This window comes from Carcharhinus amblyrhynchos, chromosome 27, assembly GCF_965287045.1.
Source record: "Carcharhinus amblyrhynchos chromosome 27, sCarAmb.v2.hapA, whole genome shotgun sequence".
In the NCBI taxonomy this organism is placed as follows: domain Eukaryota; kingdom Metazoa; phylum Chordata; class Chondrichthyes; order Carcharhiniformes; family Carcharhinidae; genus Carcharhinus; species Carcharhinus amblyrhynchos.
This window is the reverse complement of record NC_137350.1, coordinates 27,381,817-27,392,716: the sequence shown is the minus strand read 5'-3', so window position 1 is coordinate 27,392,716 and position 10,900 is coordinate 27,381,817. Positions and strand designations below refer to the sequence as shown.

General features: G+C 39.7%; 1 protein-coding gene across 1 annotated transcript in view; it reads right to left on the bottom strand.

The window, feature by feature from the left end:
- Nucleotides 1-6,557: 6,557 nt before the first annotated feature.
- cavin1b (caveolae associated protein 1b) overlaps nt 6,558-10,900 on the bottom strand; it is a 73,967-nt gene continuing 69,624 nt past the window's right edge. The window contains exon 2 of the mRNA XM_080213407.1: nt 6,558-10,346. Within this exon, the coding sequence (XP_080069533.1) occupies nt 9,615-10,346 (732 nt within the window). The 3' untranslated portion in view covers nt 6,558-9,614. The remainder of the gene's footprint in view (nt 10,347-10,900) is intronic.

Sequence of the window (10,900 nt, the reverse complement as noted above, 5' to 3'; positions counted from 1 at the left end):
GAGGATTGGTTAAGTAACAGAAAGCAAAGAATGGGGGTCAATGAGTGTTTTTCTGGTTGGCGATCAGTGACTGGTGGTGTGCCTCAGGGTTCAGTGTTGGAACCGCAATTGTTTACGATTTACAGACGTGAATTGGAGTTGGGGATCAATGTAGCGTGTCAAAATTTGCAGATGACACTAAGATGGGTGGAACATCAAAGTGTGCACTTAGGTTGATTGGCCATGCTAAAAATTGCCCTTAGTGTCCTGGGATGCATAGGTTAGAGGGATTATTGGGTATATGTGTAGGGATTTGAGGGTGGGGCCTGGGTGGGATTGTGGTCGGTGCAGACTCGATGGGCTGAATGGCCTGTTTCTGTACTGTGAGGTTTTTAGTTCTAGTTCTAGGACGCTGAAAGTCTGCAAAGGGATATAGATAATTGAAGTGAGTGGGTGAGGGTCTGGCAGAAGGAGTACAATGTTGGTAAATGTGAGGCCATCCATTTTGATAGAAGACAGGGTGCAGAGAAGATTCACTAGGTTGATTCTGGAGTTGAGAGTGTTGGCTTATGAGGAGAGACGATTATACTGGGGCTATACTGATTGGAATTCAGAAGAATGAGGGGAGCTCTTATAGAAACATAAGACTATGAAGGGAATAAATAAGATAGAAGCAAGGAAGTTGTTTCTATTGCAGGTAGAACTAGAACTAGAACTAGAAGGCATAGCCTCAAAATAAGGGGAGGTAGATTTAGGACTGAGTTGAGGAGGAACTTCTTCACACAAAGGGTTGTGAATCTGTGGAATTCCCTGCCCAGTGAAGCAATTGAGGCTACCTCATATTCCACAAAAAGATCACCCATGATCTTATTGAATGGTGGAGCAGGCTTGCAGGACCAGCTGCCCTACTCCTGCTCCTAGTTCTTATGTTTTTATTAGGACAAGTTGTTGATGATCTGGACACCTAAAAACTTGAAGCTTTCGACCATTTCTACTTTGTCCCCATTGATGTAGACAGGGGAATGTTCTCCTTTACGCTTCCTGAAGTTGATGACAATCTCCTTCGTTTTGTTGACATTGAGAGAGAGATTATTGTTGCTGCACCAGTTCACCAGATTCAGATCAAAAGGGTACCTGCATCTTAGAGTGCTTCTCCCTCGCTTACCTGCCATGGCACCCTGCTGCTGAGCTGGAGGTCCTCCTTTTTGCCTTTCAGCGTTGAGAGTGCATTTGGACAGTGAGTCCACCAGCTAGCCATTAATGGATCAATTTGGGGAAAATCACAGATGAGTGACTGTTCCCCATTCATTGCTGTTTTCTGATCATGGGATAGGATGCTAAAGCCCACAGGGAAAATCTTGCCCCTTATGTTTTCATTCAGCAGCTTTTTACTAACTGCTGGCAGCTGGTATTCTGGCCTTGACCTCTTGATACATCATGTGTTGCAGACACGAGTGGTAATAAAATGAACTGAACTGGACCTACATGATGAGGCATTGTTAATACTTTAGGTGATGGTACAACCAGGATTTCAGCAGCAGCCATCCCTGGGATGATATTACTGAATCACATTACTGGCCACCTAGATGTAAATTTCCCAAGATGTGATCAGAATTCAATTATTCACCTTGATCATTGTTGAATTATTACGTTGACAGATGATCTGACCTGGCCAACAGCCTGAAAATCTCTACTTCATCGTGACAACCTTCTGGGAATGGTAACTGACTGTAACGTTACTTGACAGAACAAGGAAGTAAAACATCTATTCTGAGAAAAGATGTTGCAAAAGGTTTGTCATTCAAAATGCTGTTATGACAGTAAGCTAACCGCCATAACTGTATGTGACTAGAGGCTTCCTGCAAGGATCTGCTTTGGAGCCTAACCTTCCATTATGTTAATAACTTACATGGAGGGCTTGAAAGTGACTGATCTACATTTTCTGATGACCCAAAGGCAGGCAACATTGCAAGCAGTGCAGGCAGAAGCATAAAATTGCAAAGAGACAATGATAGATTCCAGTCTGTGGTCAAAAGTGTGGCAACTTTCAATATATGCAAGTGTAAATTAGAACAAGATACTTCCTTTATAGGGAGAAGATGGAAACAGTGGTGATCCAAAGAGATCTGGAGGTATAGATACATGGATCATTCAAATGTCATGAAGAGGTACAGGGAATAATGAAAAAGGAAGCTGGAATGCTAACCTTTATACCTAGAGGAATAGAATACTAAAGGATATAGCCATGCTTCAGCAGTATAAAACCCTGGTTACAAGGGCCGCAACTCTCCTATCTTGCCCAATACAGGAATTGTAGGGGGCGAAACAGAAAATTTGACCCACCATTTCAAGGTCCATTGAGCCCGACGGTGAATTTCTGTTCTTGGGGTGCATGTGGCCGGAGAATCCTCTCAGAGAATTACTGTGAGCAGTTCTGGGCACCACACCTTGGGAAGGATATATTGACCTTTGAAGGAGTGCAGTGCATATTTACCTGAATGGTATCTGAACCCCAAGGGTTAAATAAGAAGAGATTTACACAAGCTAAGGATGTTTTCTGGAATTCAGCAAGTTGAGGGGTGACTTGATCAATATTTTAAAGATATTGTGAGGAACAGATAGCTTAAATTGAGGCAACCATTTCTGCTTTTTGAAGAGTCTAAGACCAGGAGACATGGGCTGAAAATTGGAGCCAGATCTTTCAGAACATTTCTTCATGTAAAATTTCTTCTCTTTTTTCATGAGATATGAGCATCACTGGCTAATCCAGCATTTGTTATCCATCACTAATTACCTTGAAAAGTGTTGGGAATCGCCATCTTGAACTGTGGCTGTTTCTATGGTACATTCATGGTGCTGTTAGAAAGGGAGTTCAAGGATTTTGATCCAGTGACGGTGAAGGAACAACAATAAAGTTCCAAGTCAGGATGCTGAATGATTTGGAGGGGAACTTCCAATTATAGAATTCCCATGTGTCTGCAACCCTTTTTCTTTTTGTGGGTAGAGGTCATGGGTTTTGGAAAGTGCTGTCAAAGGAGTCTTGGTTAGTTGCTGCAGTGCACCGAGTATATAGTACACATTGCGTGTACTGCATCTCGGTGGTGGAGGCAGTGAATGTTTAGGTTAATGGGTGGGATGTCGATCAAGCGGACTGCATGGTAATGAGTTTTTTAAGTGTTGTTGGAGGTGGACTCATTCGGGCAAGTAGAGACTATGCCGCCACACAGGGTAATTGAAGCTTGGAACTCTCTTCCACAAATGGGATTGATGCTAATCAACTGTTAATTTTCATAGAATCATAGAATCGTACAGTGCAGAAGGAGGCCTTTCGGCCCATCAAGTTAGCACCAACCACAATCCGACTCTGGCCCTATCCCCACAACCCTAGCTAATCCCCCTGACGTTAATGGGCAATTTAGCATGGCCAGTCCATCTAACCCACACATCTTTGAATGTTAATTTTAATTTTAAAATGCTAATTTTAAATCTTAGATTCACAGATTTTTGTTATCTAAAACTATTAAGGGATCTGGAGCAAAAGCACGCATATGGAGTTCAGTCACAGATCAGCCATGATTTGGATGAATGGAAAAACATGCTTGACGGACTGATAGCCTCATTCTGTTCCTGTATTTCCATGATATAGGAATAATTCTATTTGAATCGACTTATTGTCCTTCAACCCTGCCTTGCTCATTTTTCATTCTGAATTTGCATATGACGTTCCTGTAGCTGTATTCTTCTTCAGTGTGGTTCTACAAATAGATCAGAACAATTTGCTGCTAATCAAGGGAGTTACATTTTCTCCATTGAGGGTCTCTGCTAAGCTAAGACATAGGAATCTAAACTCAGCAATATATTTGTCTGATGCAGTAGAAACCATAAAAACTGATGATTTTTTTTCCCCGTTTTTGGCAGTTTGTCTCCCATCAAAAAGGCATTCATGTGTCGTTCGATTGTTTCTTTGAGCTCAGTTGTTCTGTTGATCTTTGCTCTTCACATTTTAGAGCCATATGTTCATTGTAATATTCTCTTCTCCTGAGAGGAGTAAATGGTCTAGGATCATGCAGCTGTTAGATGGAATCCATTATTTATTTTAAATGGTATTGTCTATTAACATGGAACATTTTGGTCCACAGAAGCATTACACTGGACCAATTAACACAAAGGCCCTGGTACCATTCAATGGCATAATGAATAGAGTCACATATGTTAACAGGGTCCAAGCTGGCCATTGATGCAGAAACCAAGATGCAGAGCTTCTCATTAGTGTCTGGTCTTTTTTTTTTGATGCCTTTCAGTACTTTATTTCTAATCAAAAAAGCCGATTCAAATTAAGTCCACTCATGATTCCCACATGAGGGACAAACTAGGTCCAAGCTGACAAGACAAGGCTTTACATCTCATCTTAGGCTCAATCAAACAAGATCCAAGCTGACAGGATGAGGCACTGCACCTCCTCTGGAGTTTGATCTAATGTCAAAAGGCTGAGATGACTTTGAAAAATTGCATTAGGTAAAGTCTCAGTTTAACCTCATTGGCTATCCTGACCCTTTACCCTAAGCTAGACAAACTACAGTTGCAGGCATCAGCACACCCCCAGTGCAATGGGCTAGCCTCGTGCCCTGCCTGATCATGTCATTCAGCCTTTCTCCCACTCAACCCAGAGACACATTTATCCCCTATTTTTATGCTCAAAGACAATTAATACACATCTGATATTTCTCTTCACTTTAGCAATGTAAGTGATATTAACAAACCTTAATAAGGCACGTGGTAAGATGTTGAATGTATTTTTTTTAGTTTGAGACTGCTATGGTCAGTTGATTTAATGTTCTTGTATTATGATGATCAGCTGTTTTTATGCTGAAATATAGTGCACAGAACTGCTTGAAGTATAGGACAATAACTTCAAGTTTTCAATTTTAAAAAAAGAGACATCAGTGTTATTGATCATTTTTGCTGGCTAAATGTTGTGCAATTTTTTCCCTGTTTGGACTGACCATTTATTGAGAGTTTCAGTTTCTTCTACTTTCCATTCATTTTGTCCATTTTTTCTGGGTCTGTCTTGTATTTGTTTATCTGCTTCAAGGTATCCACCAATAATGCTCTTCAGCATTATGTGAGGCATGAGAAACTGGCCCGGTCATAATATTTTCTCTCATTTCTCCTCTAACTTGCTGGGAGATAGATTTTTAATTAGTAAGGGGATCAAGGGCGATGAGGATAACGTGGGAAAGTGGAGTTGAGGATTATCACATCAGATCAGTCATGATCACTTTGAATGGCGGACCAGACTTGATGGGCTGAATAGCCTACTTCCGCTACTATGTTTTATGATCTTTTACATACCTGGGGTGGGATTTTCCAACCACGATCACCCCAAAACTGGAAAATCCCATCCAACGTCAACAGACCTTTGTGTGATCTGCCCCCACCCGCTATGATTCCTGTGACAGGAAGGACAGGAAAATTCCTCCCCTGGTTTTTCATCAGTCATTGTAGACAGCAGATCAAGTTTTTTGTAGGATGGGGTCTAATCTGTGTCTCACCTTATACTGTGCTGATTGGTGCTTTCTCCAACAAATTTGAACTTGTCACCAAGGAATACAATCTTTACTTCTACCAGAATTGTTCTAACAAAGTCCTTTAGAATGAAAATTCCTATAGTAGTGTTTATTTGCCAGATTGTGAAGATAGATATGTGATAATATAGAATATTGTAAACGTTGTCCGCATTGACTAACCTGCACCCATTTATTCTTTCCAATGTAGGGCCAGCTGGGGAACATACAAACCACTTCAGTGGTTCGGTGATAATTTGACCACATAGTTATTTTTAGAATTGGGCCACATGGTACAGAACGGTTAAGTTCTCTGACAACAATTTTGCAACAAATGATCGTCTGTTGTTTAGATTGTTCAGATTCCATCAGTGTGTGCCTCAAGTGACATTTGAATGAGCTTGAATATTTTATGAATTTCTAGGTGGATGCAGGAAATCGTGGCTGCTTTGTGTAATAGGGTTAGAAAATGTAAAGTGCCTATTGAATTGCACCCCGATATTAGTTGAGTGGGAGTGAAGGAGAAAAAATATGAGAATTTTATTGAGTGAAAAGTCATCAATTTTAGGAAATAAGAAAAGGGCCATGTTGCAGTGGCACAGTGGTTAGCACTGCTGCCTCACAGCACCAGGGGCCCAGATTCAATTCTGGCCTTGGATCACTGTCTGTGTGGAGTTTGCACTTTCTCCCTGTGTCTGCGTGGGTTTCCTCCCACACTTCAAAGATGTGCGGGCTAGGTTGATTGGCATTGCTAAATTGACCATAGTATCAGAGGGATTAGCAGGGCAAATGTGTGGCGTTATGGGAATTGGGCCTGACTGAGATTGTAGTTGGTACAGACTTGATGGGTGGAATGGCATCCTTCTGCGCTGTAGGGATTCTATGATTCTACAGTTACCATGTTAAATCCATTGTACATCATAGCTCTTTTACTGCATGCTGTGAAAAAATGATGATCATATTACCTTAGATACCTTAACACAAAGGAATAATACAAGCCCACAAACAATGACCTCTTGTATATTAGATTGTTTTTTATTATGAATTGTTAAGTATTTGCCAACATTAAAAATACAATATATAGATGGCAATGAGTTAAAGTCGCCTGTAAATAACACTGTTATTGTCTTGAAAAATTATAAGCCAAAAAGCAATTCTGTTTTTCTATGTTTATTAAATACAGATATTGTATATCTGCTTTATTTCCTGCTGATCTCCAGGATACAGTCATATGCTTTACCATATCCATGTTATCCATTTACTGATTTGCATTCAGACTCAAATTGACAATTGGTGGAAATGTACATTTTGGAAATTTAGATTTTGTTGAAAAATACAAATATGGAACAGAACTTTGCAACACTTGTTTTTCATTCATACATGACTGCATTGAAATAAAATCATAACATTAAAGCTAATCTAATTTTAAACAGGAATCTGTGTGATGCAAAGGTATCAAAGCACGTTGGACCACTGCAAATCAGTGTGGTGCATTGACTGAAAGATGGGCATAGGTACATATACTGGAAAGTTAAAGACCACTGGAACGCATGGTATAAATGCAACAAATAGCTAGTTAGATATTTGGATTACTGTTAGGTATTTGGAGTACTGTGTACAATTCTGATTGCCCTGTTATAGGAAGGATGTTATTAAACTGGAAAGGGTACAAAAAAGATTTGCAAGGATGTTACTGGAACTGGTAGGTTTGATTATAAGGAGAGGCTGGGTAGACTGGGTCTTTTTCCCTTCGAGCATCAGAGGATGAGAGGTGACCTTATGGTGCTTTATAAAATCAGGAGGGGCTTAGATAAGGTGAATAGCCAGGTCTTTACCCCAGGGTAGGAGAGTCCAAAACTAACGGATTTAAGTTGAGAGGGGAAAGATTTAAAAGGGACCTGAGGCGCAATCTTTTGACACAGAGGGTGGTGTGAATATGGAATGCGCTGCCAGAAGAGATGGTAGAGGCAGATAAAATTATAATATTTAAAATACATTTGGACAGATACAGGAATAGGAAAGGTTTAGAGGGATATGGGTCTTATGCAGATAAATGGGACCAGTTCAGTTTAGGAAACCTGGTCGGCATGAACAAATTGGGCTGAAGGGGCTGTTTCTGTGCACTATATCTCTATGAATGTAGGCGTGCTTCTTTATTTTTATAATTTCATTATAAATTCTTCTGCACACATTTATAGTGGCCATTGCCAATGTAAACTTGTCATGTTGTGATTAGACTTGCCTGCCAGGGGTGATGCCACATAACTTCTACTGGCAGGGAGCTATCATTGCAGCAGGACAAATTTATAGAAATCATTATAAATGAGAACAGAGAGGAATTTTTCATAGCAAAAAGATAACAGTATGCGCAGATATAAGATCTTTAATATATTCTAGATAGATGTAAAAATAACCTTGCATAATACTGAGTGTAATTAAAAAACTGTAGTATAGGAGATTTGTCTGTAAAATTATAGATTGAAGAAATATTTTGATATGGTTCAATACCTCTGTTGCAGAAATCAAAAAGTTACTTTGACATATCATCAACTAATTTCTATGGTTTGTAAGTAGCTGCTACAGGAAATTTGTGTAATTATATCTATAAATTCTTAAAATGAATTATTATATAGTAGTGATGCGGTTTTAATGCCCGTAACATGCAAGGCATTATACCTCTGCTTATTACTATGGTTACTGTGTATAAAAGCAAATTAAACAAAACTGCAAAGGTACGATGAGCCATGTAATTGATATGCCAGCTATGTGATGAATGCAGAACATGTTTCATTCTATATAGACAAAAGCATTGACGCCATGCGAAGTTTCTCATTTTTGCGTGTTGGCAAGAGCAATATTCTGTCCTACTTTTAACAAATTCCATTGCCATAGCAACATGATGCACAGCAATCTTCTGAATCATTCTCCATTCTCTAGCCTTCCTTTCACATCCTGAAGCATCAAGTCTACTCCTGGCCTCTAACAAAGTTAATTTAGCCTTTGCCTTGGTCTGTGTTGTATCAGTCAACACTTTGTCCATATTTTCACATGTTACCATCAGCTAATATAATCTAATTTCAGGTGAGAAAGGCTATGAAGCTATGTTAAATCCTGCCTTGCTGCTTGATGATTTAGTTCTTGATGGCAATGTTTTACTAGACCTCATCCCAATATCTGTTGCCAACGAGAAAACAAAGCAAATAGCTTCTCACTTTGTACATATGTTTACTAATATTTGTGAGCTTATTATTGTTTGATGAAGCTGGCCAGTGCAAGGTAGTGTCTTGTGTTTCTTGGGAAAATTAATCAATAAGATAAGAATATGAATTCCAAAAGGAAAGAAAATGTGGTTGATAGTCATCTGTATTAAGCTATTAATAGTGGGGGAAAAAATCTCTTTGGGCTGGAAAAGTCCAGCCCTTCTCGCGGTGGGATCTTCCAGTCCTACTGAAGTTGACCCCTGCTGCAGGTTCATGGTGAGTGAGTCCTGGTAAATACAGTAGACTTTGGTGGGACTGGATGATGCTTCCCGTAGCCAGTGGCGAGTTATCCCAGCCCACTGCTGGGGTGGAGGTGCTGGAAAATTCCGGCCACTGCCTTTAAAATCTTTCATAATACTCAAGTTGTCAGAATCCTCATGATTACAACTTCTGTCTCGTTTGGAAAGTAAGTATTAACTTTGCTGATTTATTTTTCATTTCTGAGAACAAGATTGATCCACCTCATGTTGGAGTATCATTTAATGCAATCATAATTTTGATTTAAAAGCCGTAAGTATACTTTTAGACAGCTGTTTCTTCAAACTGAAATGACTTGGAAATGGAATTCTGTTTAGTACTTAAGCTGGGATGGTGATACAGGACTTGCTTTAACTGATCAAAGCAATGCTTACTGGTAATAAGTCATTGGAATAACTGAGACCAGGGGATTACCATGCTGCCGAACACTCTTTTCGTAATTTATTCATACTTGACAATCATCTATTCCCAAAACTTTTCACTCCTGCATTCAGGTTTGTTTGCTTTAGCCAACTAGCAAGTCACATGACGTCACTTCCACTAAACAAAGTCATTACTCAATTCCTCTTTTCTGAAGCAGAAGGAGCTCGGTCTCCTCTGAATCTCTATCTTCCTCTAGTGATTCCTCAGGGATCTCTTCAATGAGAAGCTCAGTGTTGTCTTCATTTTCTATCATGTGGTCCTCCCCTTGACCTTCCATCATCTCCACCTCCTGCACCACCACATCCCCATCTCTCATTTTCTTAACCCAAAACGTAAATGGCGGAATTCTGTAGACGGTTGTCCGACATCTCGCTGTTTTCAGATGATCTGGTGTGAAGGACTTCTTCAGCCTTGCTCTTGAGTCCCTAATCTTCTCCCTCCTTTCTTGTGTCACTATCTTGTTGCCGAGCTTGTTCATTTTCTTTTCAAATGTGTGCTTTGTCTTTTGCAGGTTTTCCTTTGTTACTTGTTTGGTCTTCTCCATGCTCTCCTTTGTTCTCAGCCGGGTCTTCTGCAGATTTTCTCTTGTCTGTTGCCTAGCCTTTTCCACTGACGCCTTAGAGAATGCTTTCTTGAAGTCATCCATACGCTTCATGCTGCTTCTTTTCAGGCGGACTGCTGTTGTTTCTTCTTCAATGACTTCAAGTTCCACCTCTTCATCAGAGGAGAGTGAGATTGTTTCGCCTTCAGGGTGGTTCTCATTGGTCACAAGTTCTTTTCCTTCAGCAGTTTCCTCTGGTGCTTTCATGTGCTCTTTTACGGATTTGCTAAGGCTCAGTTTTGCAGGCATTGGTGTTTCATCCTGAAAAATAAAAAATACAATATTATAGAAAGGAAGTTTCTTTGACAAAAAATCCTATAAAAGCTATTCAGTTTTAGTGTTTGATAACATATTGCCCAAGTTAGCTCAAAGATTTTCACTGATAGGTAGAATCCTATATATCAACAATAAGAAGTCTCACAGCATCAGGTTTATTTGTTATCATTAGTTTTCGGAGTGCTGCTCCTTCATCACTCACCTGATGAAGGAGCAGTGCTCTGGAAGCTCATAATACCAAATAAACCTGTCGGACTCTAACCTGGTGTTGTGAGACTTCTTATTGTGCCCACCCTAGTCCAATGTCAGCATCTCCACATCATATTTATCAACAAGGTGTAAACCTGATGAAGTGTGATGTTTTGTGTTCTATCTTTCCTGTCTGCACACTGTTACAATCCTGTGAGACATCATTCACATTTAAAGAGAAATCCAAACATCCCGTAATTAATTGACAGAACGACATCACAAGCTTTCATGTTTTTAAAGAAAAACAAATTTTGCTTAATATAAAAAAATTAAGCAAAATAAGCATGTTT